This window comes from Palaemon carinicauda, chromosome 45 (genome assembly GCF_036898095.1).
Source record: "Palaemon carinicauda isolate YSFRI2023 chromosome 45, ASM3689809v2, whole genome shotgun sequence".
In the NCBI taxonomy this organism is placed as follows: Eukaryota; Metazoa; Arthropoda; class Malacostraca; order Decapoda; family Palaemonidae; genus Palaemon; species Palaemon carinicauda.
In genome coordinates this window covers 8,979,591-9,005,200 of record NC_090769.1, presented here as the reverse complement: position 1 = coordinate 9,005,200, position 25,610 = coordinate 8,979,591, and the positions used below count along the sequence as shown (strand labels likewise).

The window sequence follows — 25,610 nt, the reverse complement described above, 5'->3', positions numbered from 1 at the left end:
AGTTTATTTTTACTTACCTCAATCATCTTTATAAATCTGTGTCTGTTCTTTCCATAGATATCCTGGAATACGCATTACTGGAAATATAGATAAAAAAATAAAATGAAAATAGTACCTCTATTCCGACTCTCTAGAAATGTGAACAAACAACAAATTCAAGAGTGTATTGAGGTAGGGGGTGGTCCCCCCCCCCCCTGTGTCTAACTTTTGCCGGTAATGAAGAAGGTCGTTTTTGTTGAGATAAGTGAGCCTCGAACTATCGGCCCCCGGCTGTGGTAAAGACGAAAGGAGGGGCGTGAGAGAGGGGGTAGAGAAAGGAGGGGGGAGCACAGTGAGGGGGATGGAGGATGGAGAAAGAATAGGAGGAGGAGGAGAAGGAGGGGCATGGGAGAGGGGAGAGAGAAAGGAGGGGAGCACAGTGAGGAGGATAGAGAGAGAATGGAGGAGGAGGAGGAGGTGGAGGAGACGAAAGGAGGGGCATGGGAGAGGGTAGAAAGAAAGGGGGAGCTCAGTGAAGGGGATGGAGAAAGAATGGGAGGAGGAGGAGGAGGTGGAGGAGACGAAAGGAGGGAGCACAGTGAGGGGGATGGAGAAAGAATGGGAGGGGGAGGAGGAGACGAAAGGAGGGACATGGTAGAGGGGAGAAAAAAGGGAGGGGCATGGGGGAGGGGAGAGAGAAAGGAGGAGAGCATAGTAAGGGGGATGGAGAAAGAATGGGAGAAGGAGGAGATGAAAGGAGGGGCATGGGAGAGGGGAGCACAGTTAGGAGGAGGAGGAGGAGACGAAATGAGGGGCATGGGGAAAGGAAGGGACCTCAGTGAGGGGTATGGAGAAAGAATTGGAGGAGGAGGAGTCGAAAGGAGGGGCATAGGAGAAGGGAGAGAGAATGTAGGGAAGGAAAGTGAGGGTGATGGAGAAAGAATGGGAGGAGGAGGAGGGGAGGAGGGGCATGGGAGAGGGGAGCTCAGTGAAGGGGATGGAGAAAGAATGGTAGGAGGAGGAGGAGGAGGAGGAGGAGGATACGAAAGGAGGGGCATGGGAGAAGGGAGAGAGAAAGTAGGGGAGGAAAGTGAGGGTGATGGAGAAAGAATGGGGGGAGGAGGAGGAGGAGGGGATAGAGAAAGGAGGGGAGTACAATGAGGGTGATGGAGAAAGAATAGGAGGAAGAGGAGGGGAGGAGGAGACGAGAGGAGGGCCATGGGAGAGGGGAGCTCAGTGAAGGGGATGGAGAAAGAATGGGAGGAGGAGACGAAAGGAGGGACATGGGAGAGGGCAGAGAGAAAGGAGGGGAGCACAGTGAGGGGGATGGAGAAAGAATGGGAGGAGGAGGAGGAGGAGGAGGGAAAAGAGTCCGGCTGGGTCTGAGGCTGAGGCCATGGGTGTTTCAACTTTCGGGCGTCTTTTATTTGAGATTTATGAGGGTCGGGGCCAACAGCCATTGTGATGGGGGCTCTCTGATACCAACTTGACTCACGCACTAAACTTCCAAAGATTTCGGCTTTTATTTCGCCTCGCATTTGTGAATTGCCCAATGGAAGGATTTCATTCGCGCTCTGATAAAAGACGTATATACAGGCCTCGGGAGATAGAGCCTCGGGACTTTTTATGTGCTTGCGTGTAGGCTTGTGCTTTGGAGGAGGAGTTTCGGCCATCATTCAATTCCTGGAAACGTTAGCATTTTACTTTTTCTTCCTTCGTAAAAAAGGTAATTGTTTGGGAAGAGAAAATTAAACAATATATGTTCTGTTGCTTTCGTTTCATATGGCTGTGGTAATCATATTTTTTGTTTACGTTTTGTCTTTCATCATACTTTTTCATTAAAGTCTCGAGATACGTAAGAAGTTATTATTATAGATTTCCGTTTGCTAAATTAACTTGATCTTTAAAAGCTGTTCAGACTCATAATTTTCTTTATGAAAACGTTGGCGGAAAACTGTTCCTTCTCAAGGAAAGATTAATGGCTAGCTCTCTTTGCATGCGTTAACCATCTAGACTCGCATGGCTTCCCAAACCTTTTGCCCTTATTGTATCCTTAAGAATGAAAAATGGGAACAATGAAATTGATATTGTGATGGAATTTTATTATGGAATCTCAATGCAGATTACATCATGTATTGCGCAGTACTGCTTATTCTCTCTGATCCCGGTTTTGGTGATCGATGTGGTAACGTCCCTGACTGGTGAACGCCAAACTGGTGTTCGAGGCCCGCTCAAACTCGTAAGTTCCTTTGGTCGCCACAACCTCATCATACTTGTGAGCTAAGGATGGGGGGGGGGGTTTGGGGGAGCCTATAGGTCTATCTGCTGAGTCATCAGCAACCATTGCCTGGCCCTCCTTGGTCCTAGCTTGGGTGGAGAGGAGGCTTGGGAGCTGATCATATGTAACGTGGTCAGTCTCTAGGGCATTGTCCTGCTTGATAGGATAATGTCACTGCCCCTTGCCTCTGCCATTAATAAGCGTCCTTTAAATCTCTAAACCCCCTGAAGAGTAGAAATGTACCACTGGGGGTACAAGTACCCCAGATTGGGAACCCCTTGATCTAGGGTAGATATGCAAATAAGGTTTGTATGGTGTTCTTTGTTTGCCATCATTTCTAAGTTTAAAATTATTTGTGGGATAAGAACGTATCCTTTGACCTTTGATTGGAGTTATTTTCTCTATTTTTCTCCATTTTACGAAGGAAGTGGAAACAGAAATGTAATAATAAATTGAGTATCACGGAATTCCAGACACCTGATGTTTTCCTGGAGCAACAGATGATTGTTTTAATCCCCTTCATTGGCTTAGAATTTTCAATGAAATCCAAATTATCGCTTAGGGAACCAAGGCCAGCTATTGTAAAATCTACTTGTAAATTTATGATTTTGATAATTTCGTTGTGGGTCCATTTTATTTCTCGGCGTTTTTAGCCGATCCATAAATTTGGGTCAATATTCCATTACCAGAAATTCAAAGAAAAAGCAGTTAAATCATTATTTTTATGCCTACCTTATTTGTAAACTTAACCCATTTCTATATACTTGTTTGCCTACCTAGATTTTTTTCTTAAGATGTCCCCAAAGCAAATAAAATAGGCAAAAAAAATATTAATCACTTGCTGAGCTTATACACTGTTAAAGATTTGCAATAAAAAACGGTAAATGTCTGGCAACATTTATTCCATTATTTTTACCGTTTGAAAAACGGATATATTGACTTGAAAGAGTGATATTACGGTCACCAACCCGTAGAAAAATGATAACAAAGTAAGGTAAAATTACGGTCGCCTTTATTTTACTGAAATACGGTCGGGAACTACATATTATTACTAAGAATTCTGATGAAAATTACGGTTTTTCTAACAGTGTATGCTTATCTATATTTTAATTGTTATATCTAATCCCGCTGTATTTACATGTTTTTCCCCTCTGAAAACACTATTGAAAAAGGGGGTCTTCAATCGAAGCCTCAATAACTACTTTTAATTACAGTTTTATAAAATGTAAATTGTAACTTTCGTTTCCGCAAGGTTAGCCAGTTTTCCCTAATTATTGTCTTTATTTAACCAATTTTTCCATATCTGAAATCTGAGATATATTTAACCAGTATTTTTAGAATTTTTTTATACCCTAATTGTCGAAGGCTATACGTAGTTAACCATTCTTTTCTTAATTTCATAATTTGTGTGTGTATGTTTGTAAGTGTGTGTGTGTATGTTTGTGAGTATGTGTGTGTTCGCACGCACATCGCCATGTTGGAATGGTAAAGAATTGTATAAATTTTTAAACTGATTCGTGAAGATATTTGAAAATATTTATTTTTTTACATACATTCTTGTACAGTAAATTAACTTCCACGCCCTAAATAAGGAGAAATTCAAATAAATCCCCCCTCACCCCCCACTCACCCCTCCCCCACTAAAAAAAAAAAAAAAAAAAAAAAAAAAAAAAAAAAAAAAAAAACTACCGTGATTTCCATTTGAAAAAACATGCAAATATCGGCCGAAGATTTCAGGCGGCGACAGCAGCGGCTCTTTGCAAGCGGACGACCAAATTTACTTCCCACTGGAATAAACAATGTCCCGCAATTTCCATACATGAATATGGCTTCATCAAAAGGGCTTATTGCCTTTACCAGCCAACTCGCCGAAAGGAAATTGCTAAAACAGCTCTCTACTCCCTATTAGCTTTCTCTTTTTTTTCACTTTTCTAACTCGTTTTCTCTTTTTTTCATAATGTCTTTCGTAGCATTTAGGGAAATCGGTGATGTACAGTTGGCTTCATTAATTCCGGTACACTGTTGTCTCCCAAGTCTCCCGTGAAGTGTACCAGAATTCATGAGGTTTACTTTTTTCTCACTTTTCTACTTCGTTTTCTCTCTCTTTTTTTTTATAATGTCTTTCCTAGCATTTAGGGAATTCGGTGGGTGTACAGTTGGCTTCATTAATTCCGGTACACTGTTGCCTCCTTAGTCTCCCGTGAAGTGTACCGGAATTAATGAGGCCAACTGTACCTTCACGAAGGTCAGTGCGTCTCTATTTTTCATGTTATTTTTTGACCTTTGAAATTATTTTATGTTTTCTGCTTTTTGTGAGAATTAAAAATGTCAACTAAAAGTGTGTTAAACATGTATAAAAATATTTTCATAAAATAATTTAGATATTTATCCATCATAGACTCGTTTCTGCTCAACCAAATATTAAGGTCACTCAAGAATTTGACATTTATGATATGATTATTCTTTACTTGAAGGATGGACCTTCATTATATTTCTTTTACGACATTTTTGAATTTATATTATTAACTTTCAAACACCAATTAATCGATTTTATAATGGAGTGATTGACTTATAATATAATTATTCTTTACTTGACGGATGGACCTTCATTATATTTCTGTACGACATTTTTTAATTTAAATTATTTCTTTTCAAACACAAATAAATCGATTTCATAATGAAGTGATTGACTTATAATTATTCTTTACTTGACGGATGGTCCTTCATTATATTTCTTTACGACATTCTTAAATTTAAATTATTTCCTTTCAAACTCCAATTAAACGATTTTATAAAGGAGTGATTGTAATTACTGCAGATAGGAAATTGTATTCCTAACATTATCATTCGATGAGCTCAAAGAGAAATCGATTTATTTCACTCATAACAAAGACACGTTTATCTGACAATGCGATCGTCAGCCATACTTCTTTCTCCCCCTTTTCCGTAGAATCCCATACAGTTCCAGTCTCCCCCCCCCCTCCCCCCTCCCCTTTTGTGCTACCTCTCCATGTCATCAAGTTGTCCACACAAAACAAATTTGCCACAAAATATGAAATCATGTTGTGTGGGGGGCCCTTGGGCGACTGTGCCTTGCCGCCGGGGTCCGCTAGGTAAGTGAATTACACGAACTCTCTTGGGGAGCTGGGAAAGTCAGGGCTTCTTGCCCAATTCCCCCGGCACAATCTCTCTCTCTCTCTCTCTCTCTCTCTCTCTCTCTCTCTCTCTCTCTCTCTCTCTCTCTCTCTCTCTCTCTGTTCGATGCATCATTCTTGTCTCTGTCATTTCAGAAGATGTGATTGAAAATGTTTGATATATATTTTAAACTATTTAATTCAGTAAATATTCTCTCTCTCTCTCTCTCTCTCTCTCTCTCTCTCTCTCTCTCTCTCTCTCTCTCTCTCTCTCTCGATGCATCATTCTTGTCTCTGTCATTTCAGAGGGCGTGATTGTAAATATGTTGTTCGATATATATTTTACGAATTTTTAAGTCAGCAAATATTTTTTTATCTCTCTCTCTCTCTCTCTCTCTCTCTCTCTCTCTCTCTCTCTCTCTCTCTCTCTCTCTCTCTCTCTGTTCGATGCATCATTCTTTTCTCTGTCATTTCAGAAGATGTGATTGGAAATATGTTGTTCGATAAATATTTTACGAATTTTTAAGTCAGTAAACATATCTCTCTCTCTCTCTCCTCTCTCTCTCTCCTCTCTCTCTCTCTCTCTCTCTCTCTCTCTCTCTCTCTCTCTTTCTCTCTCTCTCTCTGTCCGATGCATCATCCTTTTTTCTGTCATTTCAGATGTAATTGAAAATATGTTCGATTGATATTTTACGAATTCTTAAGTCAGTAAATACTCTCTCTCTCTCTCTCTCTCTCTCTCTCTCTCTCTCTCTCTCTCTCTCTCTCTCTCTCTCTCTCTCTCTCTCTGTTCGATGCATCATTTTTGTCTCTGTCATTTCAGACGCTGTGATTGAAAATATGTTCGATTGATGTTTTACGAGTCAGAAGATGCGACTGAAAATATGTTGTTCGATAGATATTTTACGAATTTTTAAGTCGGTAGATACTCTCTCTCTCTCTCTCTCTCTCTCTCTCTCTCTCTCTCTCTCTCTCTCTCTCTCTCTCTCTCTCTCTCTCTCTCAATAAGTTCGGTGCATCATTCTTGTCTCTGTCATTTCAAAAGGCGTGGTTGAAAATATGTTGTTTCGATAGCTATTTTACGAGTTTTCATATCACTAAATACTCTCTCTCTCTCTCTCTCTCTCTCTCTCTCTCTCTCCTCTCTCTCTCTCCTCTCTCTCTCTCTCTCTCTCAATAAGTTCGGTGCATCATTCTTGTCTCTGTCATTTCAAAAGGCGTGTTTGAAAATATGTTGTTTCGATAGCTATTTTGCGATTTTTCATATCACTAAATATCTCTCTCTCTCTCTCTCTCTCTCTCTCTCTCTCTCTCTCTCTCTCTCTCTCTCTCTCTCTCTCTCTCTCTCAATAAGTTCGATACATCAACATTTGCCATGCCGTGTCTGAAGAGACAACGGAAAATTTCTCGCGCTATTGTATGAATGGCGAATAGTCATGGCAAATACTCATACCATTAGCGAATTCTTTCGGCAAATGTTCGAGTTGCGACTCAGCTGGAAGAGTGTTATGTGTTCGCATTTATGACAGACATTCGCGTGAATTTTTGCATTAGGCTTTCCCAGTCAGGGTTAAAAGGGTTAACCCTGTTCCCAGTAAGGAAGGTAGACCTTGGAATGTTTCATCTGTGTAGTAGTAGTAGTAGTAGTAGTAGTAGTAGTAGTAGTAGTAGAAGTAGTAGTACTTGCTAAGCTATAGCCCTAGTTGGGAAAATAGGATGCTATATGCCCAAGAGCCCAAACAGGGAAAATAGCTCAGTGATAAAAGCAAATAATGAAATATACTACAAGAGAAGTTTAAGAATGATAACATTAGAATATATAAACTATAAAAAGACCTTGGCATGTTTTATCCGTGTAGTAGTAGTAGTAGTAGTGGTAGTAGTAGTAGTAGTAGTAGTAGTAGTAGTACTTGCTAAGCTATAGCCCTAGTTGGGAAAATAGGATGCTATAAGCCCAAGAGCCCAAACAGGGAAAATAGCTCAGTGAGAAAAGCAAATAATGAAATATACTACAAGAGAAGTTTAAGAATAATAACATTAGAATATATAAACTATAAAAACTTCAAAATAACAAGAGGAAGAGAAATAGGATAGAAAAGTGTGTTCAAGTGCACCCTCAAGCAAGAGAACTCTACCCCAAGACAGTGGAAGACAGTGATAATAATAATAATAATAATAATAATAATAATAATAATAATAATGATGATGATGATAATAGTAAATGTGAATAGTATAGTGTGGCGCTATGAAATTTTCCCTGTTTAAATAGAATATTCATAGAATTGCGAGTGATATTATGGAATATACTGTTGATAATAATAATTATAATAATATCAAGTATAGTAATAATAATTATAATAATGGGAAGGCAGTGTCCAAAAATGAAGAGACCCACCATCATTTTATTAACTAGATCACTTTATATTATCTTTCCGACATTGTCCTGGCTATTTTGTTAAGTGGTGGCATAACTTGAAGATTCCGATGTGGTTCAAAATTTACCAGCATGATGAATAATTTCAATGATATTAAGAAAAAAAAGTCACAGAAAAAGAAGGAATAGTGTTTTTTAAGAAAGAATTATACAATTTATCTATGATCTGTGTCCTAGGTTTGAGGTAAAAAAATAAATTTCCTAGCCAATATGGGCAAATCTTATGTATTTATAATAAGCCAAGAATATTTTCAATCTCAGGTTATTAACCAACTCCATCTAGCTATTATTATTATCATTATTATTATTATTATTATTATTATTATTATTATTATTATTATTATTATTATTATTACTTGCTAAGCTACAACCCTAGTTGTAAAAGCAGGATGCTATAAGCCCAGGGGCTCCAACAGGAAAAAACCCAGTGAGGAAAGGAAACGAGGAAAAGTAAAATATTTTAAGAACAGTAACAACATTAAAATAAATATATCCTATATAAACTGTAAAAACTTTAACAAAACAAGAGGAAGAGAAATTAGATAGAATAGTGTGCCCGATTGTACTCTCAAGCAAGAGAACCCCAGACAGTGGAAGACCAAGACTAGAGAACAATGGTTAGATTTTGGAGTGTCCTTTTCCTAGAAGAGCTGCTTACCATAGCTAGATAGTCTCTTCTACCCTCATCAAGAGGAAAGTAGCCACTGGACAATTACAGTGCAGTAGTTAACCCCTTGGGTGAAGAGGAATTGTCGAAACGTTAGTCATTGTCCCTGTAGTAAAGTGTTTTACTCAACTAAAAATCTCTTATTCAAGTATAACAAATTTGTTCAGTTCCAAAAAGGAAATAGTTGCATTTCAACTTCAATGGCATGTTATGTTTAGATTTTAACTTAACGAAGCAAGTGTTGTTCAGCTTCAACCTGTAAATGTTTACGTTCTTAACTTCAAGTAGCTGTTGCTTATATACCATCTTCAAGTAGCAATTATTTACATACTATCTTCAGGATAGCAATTGTTTACATTGCATATTCAAATAAATGTTTACATGTTATCTTCAAGTAGCATTTTTTTTTACATTGTATCTTCAAGTAACAAATGTTTACGTTGTATCTTTAAGTAGCAATGGTTTACATACTATCTCTAAGTAGCAATGTTTTAAATTTCATCTTCAAGTAGCAATTTTTTTTCAAGTAGCAATGGATACTATCTTCATGTAGCAATTGTTTATATTTAATCTTTAAGTAGAATATGTTTACATTTTATCTTCAAGGAGTAATAGTTTATATACTATCTGCAATTGGCAATTGTTTAAATTTCATCGTTAAGTAGCAAATGTTCACATTTTATCTTCAAATAGTAAATGCTTATTTTTTTTCTTCAAGTAGCAATTATTTACATCGAATCCTCAAGTAGTAAATGTTTACATTTTATCTGCAAAGAGTAAATGTTTACATTATTCTTCAAGTAGCAAATGTTTACATTGCATCCTCAAGTAGCAAACTTTACATTCTATCTTCAAGTAGTAAATTGTTATATTATTCTTCAAGTAGCAATTGTTTACATTGTATCTTCAAGTAGCAAATGTTTACATTTTATCTTCAAGTAGTAAATGTTTACTTCATTCTTCAAGTAGAAATTGTTTACATTGTATCTTCAAGTACAGATGTCTATATTTTATCTTCAAGTAGTAAATGTTTACATTATTCTTCAAGTAGCCATTGTTTACATTGCACCCTCAAGTATAATTGTTTACATTTTATCTTTAAGTAGAAAATTTTCACGAGTCGCCCGCGGGAACCACCCTTTAAAGAAGGGGGGCGGTGTTGTTTTCCCGAATCCCTCCCTTAGATAGCCTTGATTTCAAAGGGCGTAGGTTAGGTGGATTTTTCCTCTAAGGCCTAAGGTATGACAAGATTTCAGAGGTCTTATCACCCAAACTTCAGGCTTATATATTTACTTCAACAATAGGGATAATAAAAAATGGATTTCCGTCATAAAGTGAGGTAGTGAGCAAGAAGTAAAAATGATTATTTGATGAATCATGAAGCCTTTTAACAGTTATAAAAACTGATGAATGTTTGTTGTTATACAAGAATCTGTATTGGAGACTAGACATGCACATATAAACGCCCATATGTAAGATTGCATTCCATACATATTATATATATATAATATATATATATATGTATATATATATATATATATATATATATATGTGTGTGTGTGTATATATATATATATATATATATATATATATATATATATATATATATATATATATATATATAACAATTGTAATAGTCTCAATAACCTCCTGGTTCCACGATTTCTCCAATAGTTTTGCGTACGCTTATTACTATAGATTTAAATGCAAAATTAATGATGAAGCCGTTCATTTGATGGAACTCAAAACTACTCGCAATAGATTAGAGTGGGGTTTGGTATCTCATGCAGGGAGATATTGGTTTTCGTCCGCCTTGTCTTTAGGTACTTATTCGTAAAAAAAAAAAAAAAAAAAAAAAAAAAAAAAAAAAAAAAAAAAAAATTGGGAATTTTTATGCGAAAATTGTGCCAGAGGTTGTAATGCTTTTAGATCTTATGCCTGGCAACAACTGACTATACTTCGGAAGAGAAAAGAATGTAAAACACATTAATGGAGGAACCTTTTTGGAAGCTGAATTAGTCAGTCGTATTTTAAAAGTTCGAGGCTGAACCATGCATCGTTATCTTAGATTTTGATAGCCTAATGCGAAGCTTACTTTTACAAAGACATCCTGGCTAATCGTTAACCTATGGAATTAGTTTGGATCAAAACCCCTAACCTTTTCTGGAGAATAAAAATCTAGTGTTCATACGGACCTGATGTTCGCTCTGTGGGTCCCAATACGGTTTTCCGCCTATTAACTTTCTGTTTGCGTATAGGCTGAGCATATTTCTACGTATTTGAGGATGATTAAAAACCAAAAATAGGTATATCTCTTTTTACATTATAAAACCTCAATCAGTAGATATCTATCTAATAATACTTTTATCACTGTTTTCGTTCTCTTCTTTGGAGGCCAGTGGTCTTATTATTACTTTTATCTCTGTTTTCTGTTTTCTTTTCCTTTGGAGGTCAGTCATCTTATTAATACTTTTATCTCTGTTTTCTGTTCTCTTCTTTGGAGGCCAGTGGTCTTATTATTACTTTTATCTCTGTTTTCTGTTTTCTTTTCCTTTGGAGGTCAGTGGTCTCATTATTACTTTTATCTCTGTTTTCGTTCTCTTCTTTATAAGTCACTGGTCTTATTATTACCTTTATCTCTGTTTTCGTTCTCTTCTTTATAGGTCACTGGTCATATTATTACTTTTGTCTCTGTTTTCTGTTCTTTTTTCCTTTGGATGTCAGTGATCATGTAGACTCCTTTCATATGACTTCTCACTCAATTTACATTATTGATAATTTAGTCAAATGCTAGTCTTAGCTGGCTAAAATAACTTTTAAGAACAAAAAGGATCGAAAGCGAAATTTTCTAATATTTACTTTCAAGTAATAATATTGAAACGAAATGAAAAAAATACATATGTATGCAGGAAATTCGAGAACTTGAAATTAGAAGGCTCAAGTGCTCTCTCTTCCGTAGGCTTTATTTCCCATAGACTTTTTTTCCTTCTAAAACTTCTGATCACCTCATTCTTGAAGCTCATTGAAGAGAGAGAGAGTGGGGGTAGGGGGTGATGGGTAAGGGGAGTCATTCTCTCTCTTTCTCTCCATCCTAAGACCTTCTCAATCCATCTTGCCTCTCCATCCCTCTCCCCCATCAATCTACTCCCACCATCATCAGGGGTAATCTTTATCCACACAAACATCCATCTTGCTCAGTGATTACAATCATTCGAGCTTTTTCATTCTCTTGCGCTTGTCTTTGTTACTCTGTTTTATTGAAGTCCATACGTCGTTTCCTCTATTCCAAAGGAAGGAAGGGGCATGTTGGAGGAGGAATTAGTTGCAGAATTGGAATTCTTTCGAAATAAATGCTACATTCTGAAGTTTGTTTGCAAGCATCCTTTTCTTACATCTACTTTTACTGTAATGCAATTATATGTAAGTGTAAACAAATTAACACCTTCCCTAAAGCAACTTAGAAATTTAATCAGTTACAACCAGATTACTAATGAAATTCGCTGTTCATTTCAAAACATATATCAAAGACAGTATAATAACTTTGTTTTAAATAACACTTCCTTTACAAAGGGGACTATGTAATGTATATCCAGGTCATCCAGTCATTAAGTCACTGTACATTTGGATCATATTTCCAAATCTTCTGCTATTTCTGTATACCCAGCTGTTCTTTTTATCGGTTTCCTTCCCTTGTTTCCTGTATTCATAGGTTTGAAATGCTCCTTTGTATTCAGCATCCCCCATAGGAAGATTAGGACAAGAAAACTTCACTTTCACGGTGTTAAGATTTTGCTTTGGCGTGCTGACTTGGCCCTATAATGCTGCCGGTATCAACAAGGGGATCAAGTCCTCCTGATCCCGTAAGAAATATGAGACAGTTGGGATAAAAGGTTCAGCCGCCTGTTGATCGGGTTCCGCAGCCCAGAAGCCCACTTGAGGAGTATTGGATCCTCCTTGATGAGATGCGATGCGATTATATCAGATTGGGTGGATGATGGGTCTCTCGTTTATTGCTGGAAGATGATGTTATTTTTGTTTACAATTGCGTCTGTTTAGCTCTTTGTGCAGCTTGATTAATACCTTAATAGTTATTGCTTTCCCTTTTCTTACGGTATATCTAAAACTGACGAAAATTATTGTACTCACTCACCAAGCAATAGAGTGGACAAAAGATCAATCATCAGTCGTTATTCATTTGCTCCTTTATTTATTTATCTGTTTATTTGTTAATTTGTAGTTTGTCCTCATTTCCATGTTTATTTATTTGTAGGTTTTATAAAGAATAAACAAAAGCTACTCTGTCGTCTCACCCAATCAGAATAGATTAATTCAAAGGATCATTCACTTTTTTTTTTTATCTTTTTACCTTAATAAAATAAATCTATTTCTGATCTTCTTGGTGTGTTTACAGTAGCTGTTATGCGTCGCACAATTATGAAGATGTACAACTATGTTCTTGAGTTCTAGCATAATTACTGGGTTAATGGGGCTTTCATATTTGTGGTTTTTAGGTTTTTAGATTTCTTCTGATTTTCTTTTGTATAAGGATAACTGCTTCTCTGTACTGATTCTGAAACAGATATCGGTATGAGAATTTAGGTTCCTACTTCTTTTATGACCTGTGTGCCGTGGTTTAAAAAAGGAGAGAGAGAGAGAGAGAGAGAGAGAGAGAGAGAGAGAGAGAGAGAGAGAGAGAGCGCATCCGTTTTATTGTAAAATTTTATTTCCATATTCGTGCCATAATGGCGTAGGTATATGGTGATTTTATCGCCCACTTTTGGAAGCCACAATTAACCAATGTGTTTACATGGCTAAGTGGTACAGCACTTAATTCACATTTGATAAGTAATAACTGCTTCCAGCCACCAGTTATTCAAGCTTTAGATGTGTAATAGCATCTGGATGGCCAAGGTAAGAAGCATGGAGTTAACAAACTCACCCCTAAAGACTTACTTTACTTTACTTTGCTTTACTTTGATGGCTGCTTTTCCGGTCCCATATAACAGGAAAACCCCACTCTCTACAGGACCTCCACTGTCGTTTTACCTTGTTCGTTCAAAGTATTTAACGTTTCATATCGCGTATTGTTCAATTACTGTTTAATCGTTACTATTATATGACTTTTGAAATAAGAAAGTCTTCAGTTTCCTCTTGAAGGCTTTAATGTCTTCAATCATTCGAATGTTTAGTGGGAGCTTATAATATATTCTCGGGGCCTCATATTCAAAGGCTCTGGAGCCTAAAATAGACATAAATCAGTAGGCTATACCCTTCTGGTGTCACCCCTTCAAAGGGGTTAAATTATTCTTTTGCAAAAAGTAATTGCTTCCTATTTTTATGCTTACTTCCACCACAGCTGTTCTTTTTTTTTTTTTTTTTTTTTTTTTTCCCAAATGTGTATTTTCGAAGAGGGTGACCTTTATTTTAGGGACGTAAGGTCGATGTAATCTATTAATCAATTTTGTTGGCGATTTTACATACACCGTTAGTGGTCTTTTAAATTCGTTTCAATTTACTTCTTCTTCTTCTTCTTCTGCTTCTTCTTCTTCTTCTTCTTCTTAAGTGGTTTTGTCGTCTATATAAGGTTATATTTATCCTCAGGTTAAACGTAAAAAAAAAATTAATTTTATTCTTTTCTTTTTCCCTTTTCCCTTTCATAGTCATGACTTTTGCTACTTATTCTTACTTTTTTTCTTTTGCTTACTGTTTTTTCACCTCGGCGGATAATCCTTCTCTTCATATAATATCAATTTCACGGACCTCCTTGTTCATTTTCTTCTTTTTTTCTTCCTTCAGTTATTCTATTTCTTAACCACCGCTTCTTCCAATATTACATTTTATTTTTTTCCTTTTTCCTCATTTTTTTACTATTTCTGGCTTGTCAACCTTTTCATTTTATCCTTTTCTTCCTTTCCGCTTTGTTTCCTTTCCACTTTTTTTCTGCATTCCCAGTCTAGTTTGCTCATCCTTCTGCTTTCTCTATTTAGAGAGTTTTTGTTTCCTTTCAATTCTCAAATCATTAAGCACTTTCTTCCTCTTCAATTCTTTCCTTATTTCATTCCCAATTCTCACTCTCACCCCAAGTCATCCTTGTCTTTCTCTTCCTTCAAATAGTATTGCTTCTTCCTTCTTCCACGTGTTTTAACTCTACATCTTAGAATTAGTCTCCTTTTCTTCCTATGTTAAAATCGCGACCCGTCTTCGTTCCTCCTCCTCCTCCCCTTCCTCCTCCTCTTCCTCCCCTTCCTCCTCCTGCTAGGGCGGCCGTCATCAATAGATTTTTGGAAGTGTGGTCCTATTCATTAGGATGAAGGTCGAGTCTGGTTCGACGCTGCCTCAAAGGGGGAGCTATTTAACTTGAAAAATACACGGTTGCTTCAAAATGGTCAGGTTGATTGATGCGAGTTCTTTTTAGAGTTAAAAAATGATGCACTTCGTAGGCGAATTGAAGGAGGTTTGCTAACAAGACGGATTATTCTTGCCTTCGCCCTCCAAAGATTGTTTACTCTTCGGAAAACCAACAATTTCCCCCCATCATCAACCACCAGAAACCCCCCCCCCCCCCATTTAAACTAACAAGCGCTTTATTTTTATGTATGTAACCCATGCTAATATCGATTCACCCGGGATATTTTCAAGAGCTAATGTATTATGAAGAAAAAATCTATTGATGGATTAGTTTTTTTTTCTCTCTCTCTCTCTCTCTCTCTCTCTCTCTCTCTCTCTCTCTCTCTCTCTCTCTCTCTCTCTTTAAACTAACAAACACTCTATTTTCATGTATGCAACCCATGCTAATATCGATTCACCCGTGATATTTTCAAGAGCTAATATATTAAGAAGAAAAATCTATTGATGGATTACTCTCTCTTTCTCTCTCTCTCTCTCTCTCTCTCTCTCTCTCTCTCTCTCTCTCTCTCTCTATCTATCTCTCTCTCCATTTAAACTAACAAACACTCTATTTTCATGTATGCAACCCATGCTAATATCGATTCACCCGGGATATTTTTTAAGAGCTAATGTATTAAGAAGAAAATCTATTGATGGATTTCTCTCTCTCTCTCTCTCTCTCTCTCTCTCTCTCTCTCTCTCTCTCTCTCTCTCTCCCTCTCTCTCTCTCTCTCACGCATAAGTTGATATCTCTTATTCATCAACTCAAATAAAGTCAGTCGAATGCATTATGAAAAGGTTACTATCTGGAATGTGCTAGAAGATATTAAATTTAAAGGTTAAACAGATGAATAGAAATATTTGTGCAGTAAAAGAACATTATCAGGGTTGTTGAATCAGTTCTATTTCGTGGTTGGCCGTCGAAGAAAGATTGGTGTTGGGTGAATTCTTTACAAATCACTCTGGCAGAAAGTGGTGTTGGTTCACCGTCATTCTGTAGGTATCGAAGTTTGATCCTCATCTCCTCCTACGCCTACTGACGCAAAGGGCCTCGGTTAGATTTTGCCGGTCGTATCATTGACTGACTATAGTCAATTTTTTTTAAGTGAGGTAGATTTGCACCGACTCGCAGGGATGCCCTTTTAGCTCGGAAAAGTGTTCCAATAGCTGATTGGTCGGAGGTATGTTTGTCCGAATACTTCCGACCAATCAGCTATCAGGAAACGTTTCCGAGCTAAAAGGGCATCCCTGGGAGTCGGTGCAAATATTCCTCGCTAAATAAATTTACTATGAATCCATAGAGGATTCATTGGCCATATTCATCAGAGAATAGACAGTTCCTTATGATGCGCAGTGCCTATTTAACTAAGGCAACTGCCCCCTGCCGGTCCTTAATAATTCCAATAAGATCATCCGCCAGACGTCAGGAGTAGAAGTCGAAGAGACATTTCGTCTATCGCCTTAAACTCAATCCGTCACCCTGCTGCCAGTGACTTCAACGAGATTTTGGGGGGGCATTTCCTCCACACCCAAAGTTTTCGTTATTCCTCCAGATTGCTTATCCGCTTATACACCACTAGATGTGATATAGCTAATTGAAAAAAAGATGTCGTTAGTTATCTATGGAGGATTTATCAAGCCTAAATTTTTAATAATATTTTTACTCAGATATTTCAAGAACAGCTCATTTATTATTTATTCTAGAATTTTTCTCCGTTTTGTCAAATGTTCCAATATCTGAGAGTGTTATCATTATTATTATTATTATTATTATTATTATTATTATTATTATTATTATTATTATTATTACATCATTTCCCACTTTTATCTGGGGTCGACTTTCTGTCCAGTGCCCTATATCTCTGTCGGTCCCACATCTCTTCTCTAGTAATTTTTTTTTCGTTTATATTACTAGGCTTATACCAGCATGGGACCTAGCTTCAAACCTTTTGTGTTTTACTCCCAAATTCTCCCCAACAAAATCTATCCACCTTATGTATTGTGGCAACGTGGCTGAAAGGTTATAACAGAGAGGCGAGGTTAATACAACTATATTTTATCAAACCGACAACGGGCTTATATACAAGCTCTTGCGAGCAAGAACAACACAAAAATTCAAACAAACCAAAACATGAGCTAGAAAGCTTACACATGTTATTCTATTATCAGTGCGGGGGGAAGGGCGAGCGATAAAACAAAAAAGCAATATCGTTTCAGTCAAGGTCTCTATAGAACTTGGTTACAGTGTATGAAACACTTGTGGTACAGTATATTTCGATCATCCTTACATCATATATATTTTACGTTTGTACTAGATTTTATCAATTCTATGTTTTTAGATTGTAGATGCTAGACACAACTTTTCCCCTTTTTTCATAAGACTTTGATAAGTATATGAAGGTTGTCGAGAAGTACTTTGGAGCAAAACTTTCACGAGTGATGAACTCTAAAGTGATGAAACGTGTTCATTAGACCTCCAGAAGATGATTATAATTATAATAAAGATTTATTATTATTATTATTATTATTATTATTATTATTATTATTATTATTACTTGCTAAGCTACAACCCTAGTTGGAAAAGCAGGATGCTATAACCCCAGGAGCTATTATTATTATTATTATTATTATTATTATTATTATTATTATTATTATTTCCTAAACTACAGCCCTAGTTGGAAAAGCAGGATGCTATAACCCCAGGGGATCCAACAAGGAAAATTGCCCATTGAGGAAAGGAAACAAGAAAAAATAAAATAACAGTAACAACATTATACATATAAACTATAAAATTTTTAACAAAACAAGAGGAAGAGAAATAAGATAGAATAGTGTGCCCGAGTGTACCCTCAAGCAAGAGAACTCTAATCCAAGACAGTGGAAGACTATGGTACAGAGGTTATGGTACTACCCAAGACTAGAGAACAGTGGCTTGATTTTGGAGTGCCCTTCTCCTAGAAGAGGTGCTTACCATAGGTAAAGAGTCTCTTCTACCCTTACCAAGAGGAAAGTGGCCGCTGAACAATTACAATGCAGTAGAAGAAGAAGAATTGTTTGGTAATCTCAGTGTTGTCAGATGTATAAGGACAGAGAAGAATCTGTAAAAAATAGGCCAGACTATTCGGTGTATGTGTAGGCAAAGGGAAAATGAACCGTATCCAGAGAGAAGGATCCAATGTAGTAGTCTGACCAGTCGAAGGACCCCATAACTCTCTTCCGGTAGTATCTCAACGGGTGGCTGGTGCCTTGTCCAAGCTACTATTTCGTATGCTATCCATTACTCACAAGGAATACGCTTTTAATTATTCACTGTTTAGACTTTATATTTTACTTAGATCTTTTATTTTTAGCATACCTCAACACGAAATTATTTTCTAATGGTAAAATCAATTCCGGTTCTTTTACATTTGTATTTCCTTATTGAAAAATGCAGTCATCAAGTTACGAAACTGTTCTGGTAATTTTCAAAAATCATCTGCCTTTTCCTGTTTCGAAACCTGAATAGTAAACTAATCTGATCATTACATTTCGGGAAACGCAAGGATCTGAAATTCAACATTTATGGCTTATGATAAGATTATTAGTTCTCATTTACTAACTGGCATTACCCCCATTTTTACAATCAGCACAGAGAAAACGTCATGACCATACATCTGTCATGCCTCATCATTAGCTATCGTTACTAGATAAAGTTGTAGGTTGATAAAGTTTTCATATTGATGCATGAATATTTCTACCTGTATCTAATTCTATTTACTTTTGCCTAAATCCTTACATGGGTTGAGTGCCGTCAGTGCATCTCAAGCGGTGTATTGTAGGCATTACATATGCGTCCTTGCAGTCTCCTTTCGGTCCTTAGCTGCACTTGCTTTATATCCTTCTACTTTACCTCCATTCCTGTTTCATTCCTTCAATTTTGCTGTTCAATCTCTTTAAAGTTGTAATTTAGTGTCACTGCAGGTTTTACCTCCCATTTCGCTTTGGTACTGAATGGCCTCACAGGCCCCTGCACCGGAATCAATAGTCTTAATTCATAAATCAAATCAAATCCTATATTACTAATTAACCCCTTATTTGAAAATCACTGCCTTAAATACCGACTGGAAATATAATGAATGAGTTTTTGATTAATACGGTGTAATTCATAGTTCCTTAAATTCCACTCAAAATTCACTCATGTATGATCAAAACTTCTTAAGAATTTCCAAATATTTAAAGCGAGACTACACACATCTTATTAATAAATATAAGAATATTTTTCATATTTTACTGGAATCCTAAACTTTACCTAGGGACTTAAATCCTAAGGTGATATACATTTCACTTTGATCCAGCTTACTCAGATTGAGGACCCAAGTTCAATCTGACGTCCTAAACTCGACGATATGTCCTATGCATAACCCGTGTTTAACCTCGACTCAATGCTTTTGGCTTAGGCAAAGGATTTATGCTAATATTTTTTTTCTTTGTCTGATAACCTCTTTTATAGTAACTTTACTTTGTTTCAACCTTAGAAGCCTTAAGGACTGGTCTCTCTGGTCTCTCTAAGGAGTGTGTGTGCGTGTGTTGAGATTGCCTTGCCTTATGCCAGACTCGGGCTTTTGCGAATGTAACTGTAATTTACTTTAATTTACTTTGAAAGAGGGAATTACATGATTCTGCTTATCTTACACAACGTAAGTGACTGAACTCTTCAAGTTCAAACGATGGAATTTGAATCAAGCTTATATGTTATCATTTTATTTCCCTATTTGCTAACATTGTTTGGATGAATATTTCAAATTCCATAATCTATTTATTTTTTAAACTAAAAAGCATTAAGTAAAGTTAATTTCCAATAGTGATTTTCTTAGATATATTCCGTATTTCGAAGTGTATTTTTTATGGGGAAGTGAATGTATCTATGAAAATATCATGTTAATTTTTAAGATGTGCAAGCCAAATTTTAATCGCTTTCGATTTTTTTCTTCATTTTTTTCATATGAATTCTTTAAAAAAAATCGCAGTGACTGTGGTCTTTATCTTATACTTGTGATTTTTTTTTTAAAAGATAGTTTCCAATAAAAAAATAATCATAGTTTAAGGTAAATTGATGCCTACTCACAATTCATTATACAAATATTTAGAACCTACATTCTAGCCAAGTCTATGCTCTCATCCTGGCGTCAAGTTTTCTTTATCAAAAATTATTATCGTTTTCTTTAAAGTTGTTAATGGCTAACTTATATAATGAAAGCAATGCTTGTGCCAAAACTGTAGATATGTATCGTTGTTGTTATTATTGTTTTTGTTTTTACTGTCTTTATAAAAGATGTTATTTTAATTATCTTGCTTTAACTGTGGTTAAGTGCAACACAGTGATTATAGGAATGTGGTATTTGACGTTCTTGATCCATTACTTTTCTTATTACATACAAATTATACGTGGTCTGGCCTAGAAAACAAGCTTGTTGCATAAACAAAGGATGCTACTCTCTTTGCATCGATTCCATCTCCTGAATGTGAACATATTGTTGATGAATCCCTTAATAGAGATCTAGCTAAGATTATTGAATGGTGCAATTTTTTTGGGATGAATTTGAACCTTAACCATTCTCTAAATATGGTTGGAAGTAGGCCAAGGACATTGGCACCTAGCATTCAGATTTGTTAATTGATGTCTTTAATTGTATAAAACTCATTAAAAATTTTATGCGTAATTCTTGCTAGCAGATTTACATTTCATTTTAGATAAATTATGTATATATCCTATAGAATTTGGAAAAAATATGCGCTTTGAGATAGTCTTTCAAGATTTTTGGTGATCGATCTATCCTTAGGAAATGTTTTAATTCATTAACTCCTCCATTTTTTGAGCATTGTTCTCCTGTGTAATCTTCAACTGCTGACTCACATCTTGATGTGTTGGACAAAAACATGTGGTCTATTATATTCCTTATCTCTGATCTGGATATTAATCTCTGGTACTGTCGTTCATTTAGTTGGTTTTGGATGTTGCACAAGTTTTTTTTTTTTTTTTTTTCATAATTCTAATCATTCTTTTGGATTCAGATCTTCCTAGACTGCACTATCCAGTACGCAGTAATATATATGCAGTTGATTCTAAGAGCCTTGTTTTTGTTATTATAAGGCTGTGATCAGATTGTAAAATGATCTTCCTAACCTGGTAGTTGAATCGGAGGAACTTCAGAAACTCAGATTTGTTGCAAATACTACAGTGTTCAACAGGATAACATAAGTCTCGTTCTTCTTTTTTCCCATCGTTATCTCTACATTAAGGGGTTGGTTGCCTGGTGCGCCCTCTCCAATGCCTTTTATCAAAGGTATCCTCTTCTCTACAGATCATCCTTCACTATATCTCGCCCTCTAATTCTCTGGCTCCCTCTCGATCTTTCCCCGTAACAGGTTCCTCCCAAGCCCTCCTCACTTCTTCCCTACGATCCATCCTCAACACGTGCCAATACCGTTTCAGTCGCGATGCCCTTATTATCTTTGTAATCTTCACTACACCTGTCATTCTTCTTATTTCATAATTTCCCAGTCTTTCAAGCAGTAATATTCCCAAAATCCACCTCGGCATTCTCATCTCTGTCCTTTCAAGCTTTCCTTCCTATTTTCGTCTTATATAGCTCACGTTTCCGATCCATACATTAACACTGGTCTTTTTTACTGTGCTGTAGATGTTGACCTTAGCTTGATTGGCATTTCCTTATTACATATCATTCCTGCTACCTCCCTCCACTGCCCCTAGGCTGCCTTTGTCCTATTCTCAACTTCAGCTTCACATCCTCTCTCTTGACTTATAGGAGATCCCATGCCTCTACTTTCATGTATGGCTATCCTGCCCCCTATCTTCCTTACTGCTCACCATAACCTCAGTCTTATGCACATTCACCTTCAACCCACCCCTCTCCAAAGATCCCTGCCACTCTACGACCCTTCTTTGTAAGTCTTCTTCATTTTCAGCAGTAATCACCAAATCCTTTTCATATAGAAACTCCCACAAATCATCTTTCCTGATATCTTCACTTAACACTTCCATAACCAGCGCATATAAAAACGGGCTTAATACTGACCCCCTGGTGTAATCCAACACTAACGCCAAAGGTTTCTGTTTCCCCAACTACTGTTATTAATTTCGTCCTTATTCTTTTTTACATCTTCTTAACCATTCTAGCTAACCTCTTTTGGGACTTTCCTCCTCCTCAAGTACCAAAACACCATCTCACTTGGGATTCTATCATAAGCCTTCTCTAGATCTACAAAAGTACAGAAGGACGTCTGGTTCCCTCTAGCCTCTTTTCCTGTAACTGTCTTATCATAAAGGTGGCACCCACAGTCCCTTTCCCCCTCATGAATCCATACAGCTGTTTCCCAATCTTTACAATCTCTTTCATTCTCTCCTCCAGTTATTACCTATTATAACCCCAACTTGGTTTCTTCTGCTGTAATAAAGCTTATACCCATTTCCTATATCTCTAATTCCACTCCCGTTCCATCTAGTCTCTTGTACACACAGGATGTCTATCTTCCTCCTCTCTACCACATCCACTATCTCACTCAATCTTCCTATTAGAGTACCAACATTCCAGGAACCTGCTCTGGTCTTCCACTCTGTCACTAGCTTCTTTGGGCCACAGCCGTGATCCCTGCGATACCCCTTGTCTATTCACTACGCCAGCAGGGGAATCTTGATGCGAGTCGCTTACAGGAATGGTCCTAGCTGCATCCATAGCTCTAATAACATCAGTCATTGTTACTAATTTGGCACAGGGTTTTTATAATCGCACAACCTTGCAGTCATCGACCACAGTTACTGATGGTGGGCCCAGCCTTTTGCTAATAAGCAAAACAGCAAGGCAGCAGCTGTCCCTCTAGTCGCTTTCTATGACACGCAGGACATATGGTGGTTGTATTCTTACATCCCTACCACATAAGTCTTAAAACATAAGTCTCGTTCATAGTTTATGAATGCCTTATTGTAATGTTTTACTGGTAATAATATATTTTATAATTTTTCTTATCATTTCTCATATGTAGTTTATTTCGCTTGTTTTCTTTCCACACTGAGCTACTTTTCTAATTTGGAGCCCTTGACCTTATAGCATTTTGTTTTTCCAATTAGGATTGTAGCTTGGATAGTGATAAAAACTTATCACGTACCTGTAATCTTTTTCATTTTAAAAAGCTCTTATTATACATATAAAAAAGTCAATCGCACATCATAAATTGTATTTTCCTATTATTCCATGTGTCGTTCTTGCGTTCCTTGTTAAATACTTTTCAGTGCAATTGATATTATTTTACGTCTTACTATATTCTAAGTAGCCAACAATTCTCTTACGGCATTCTATCCACAATTCACCTTGCTGTCTTTAATAGATGTCAGTCACGGATTGAAGGTCAGACGAAAAATTTGTATTATCAACCATGATAGTTTAAATAAAAAAAATATGTCCCAAGGTTTAGGTTTTCTGTCCTAAATTTACCATCAGTTACATATAAAGACTAAGCAGTCTAGGTGTATGGTTCAGAGTCATAAGTGATTTTGCACGTGTTTATCATATTTATTGTAATCTTCAGTATAAGTTGGTATGATAAGGGAAGGTTGAAACGAAAATGTTTCAAAGGTTCATCTGCAAATAACCTGATAAGCGATGTTTATTAAATATTACAAATCACTTTTGGAATGTCAACTCGTTTGGGCAGGTTTGGAGATTTGCAGTTAGTAAGGAAAATTACGAGTGCGAATTGTCAATGCTTTATTGGTAGAATTAGAAAATATCCCCTTGTTTTTAAATAAGGAGTAAGAGTTCCCCTTGTTTTTTAAATGAGGAGCAAGAGTTATATACTCTACTGGGTAATCTTTTAGTATGCGGATTCTCGTCCAAAATAACTAACATAGATTGGTGGCATGTTATTTTATGGTCTCCATATGACTCCCCAAAATACATAGACAGTATAACAAACAAATTTATCAACTGAGATCCTTTATTGTTGGATTGAACAGGATTTAAAACCTTGGTAAATATTTACTATAGCACAATGTTCCCAATGAAAAAAAAATGTGATCCTGGTGTATTTATATATACTTTGAACTGTTCTGATGCAAATAATTGTGGGAAATCCATATTTTTCACATTTTAGACGTTTTAAAACTCCTTAAGTTATACGCTGAGAACCACATTTTAAAAGGGGGAAAAAACAAAAAACTAAAATCCACCTAACCTAACCTAACCTAGGAGCCTTAGCCTTAGCTTATCCTAAGATGTGTCTTAGCCTTGTATTTTCTTACCAACGATCTCCACTCCTGGCAAGGCAACACTAAACTATAATGTTTCCTAAATCGTAAAATTGTCATCAAAATATCGTATTTCAGACCAAGATAAACAAAATTTCCCTCCTAAAGAAAATCGATTTAACATATAATAAGAACGTTTACACCTTACACTTGTCTTAACTAACTACATACACCCCATCAACTTTGTCAGGGAACTTTTATCTTATAAAAACTGAAATGTATACTATGATTAGGTGTTGGTAATAAATATCGGATAAAGGGAAAAAAATAAAGCCAAAATAAAATAGTTAATCTTCTTATTTTGACTATTCGATCGGTTTTCTTTATTTGGAGAACAAAGAAAACGAAGCTAACACGACTTTATAGGTATACTCTAGAAAACTACTTTCCAGGCTACCAAAATGGTGTCTTCCGTAGATACTTTCCTCCTAATTAGAGAATTACGATATGATACCACTTTAGGCTGCCAAAGCCTTGCAGATTCAGGCTGAAAGTAAAATATATTTGATGCTGATTATGCCTAGTTTGAAAAGCAGAATCATACAAGGCCAAAGACCGTAAGGAGGAAAACAATACAATGCGGTAAAGAAACATTAATAAAGAATGCATAATTGAAGAGATAAAGCTAAACTTGGTGAAATATTCATTTGTCCAAGATAAATTGCAATATTGAATTAATAAGTAATATGTAAACTATGAAACGAAACGTGTTATGCTAAGAAAAAGGCGTTTGTACTAAGTTTGAGTTTCTGGAGAGCCACCGATTCATTCCACAATTGTTTCCAAAATTTTGTCGCAGGCTGAATGAAATTTCCAGAATATTTTGTAATGTTAAGCTTTACTGAAGAAAAGAAAAAACTGTGAGAATTAACTGCTTACTTTATACTTCGTTGTGGATGGTGTAATGTGGGAAGATCAGAATTTATGGTTAGCATTATGAAAGATATTAATCAGCTTACACGATGACCTATAGTCCATTTCTTTTAGCGATGCATATTTGCACCGACTCGCGGCGGTCCCCTTTTAGCTCGGAAAAGTTTCCTGATCGCTGATTGGTTAGAATTATCTCGTCCAACCAATCAGCGATCAGGAAACTTTTCCAAGCTAAAAGGGCACCGCTGCGAGTCGGTGCAAATCTGCATCGCTAAAGGAAATAGACTATAGTTGAATGGTGGTGCCATAGATGAATATCCTAGTCAGAGATTTGAATTAGTAAATAGCAAGTTTCTGCTCTTCAATTCAAGAAGAGTTCACTGCAGTAGATCAGGCTTGAGAACAACTTTCAGAACACGAGAGAAAATATTTCCTGTGTTTTTACAGGTCCTTAAGAAACCTATAAGATATTCTTAGTTTACTGTTTTAGTGTAATTGAGGAAAAGACATTACCAATTTCAAGAAATGCAAATAAATCCTTTTATAGATCACGTTTG

At 36.4% G+C, this 25,610-nt stretch overlaps 2 protein-coding genes across 2 annotated transcripts; one reads left to right on the top strand and one right to left on the bottom strand.

Annotated features, from left to right (window-relative positions):
• The first annotated feature begins 438 nt into the window (after nt 1–438).
• On the top strand, nt 439–1,140 carry LOC137634731 (uncharacterized). Its single transcript, XM_068367221.1, has one exon. It carries the CDS (start codon nt 439–441, stop codon nt 1,138–1,140), a length of 702 nt encoding a protein of 233 aa, XP_068223322.1.
• A 20,565-nt stretch (nt 1,141–21,705) lies between these two features.
• Nucleotides 21,706–22,633, bottom strand: LOC137634730 (uncharacterized). Its single transcript, XM_068367220.1, has 2 exons — nt 22,440–22,633; nt 21,706–21,958 (listed from the first exon to the last, which is right to left on the bottom strand). Exons 1-2 carry the CDS (start codon nt 22,631–22,633, stop codon nt 21,706–21,708), a joined length of 447 nt encoding a protein of 148 aa, XP_068223321.1.
• Nucleotides 22,634–25,610: the final 2,977 nt, after the last annotated feature.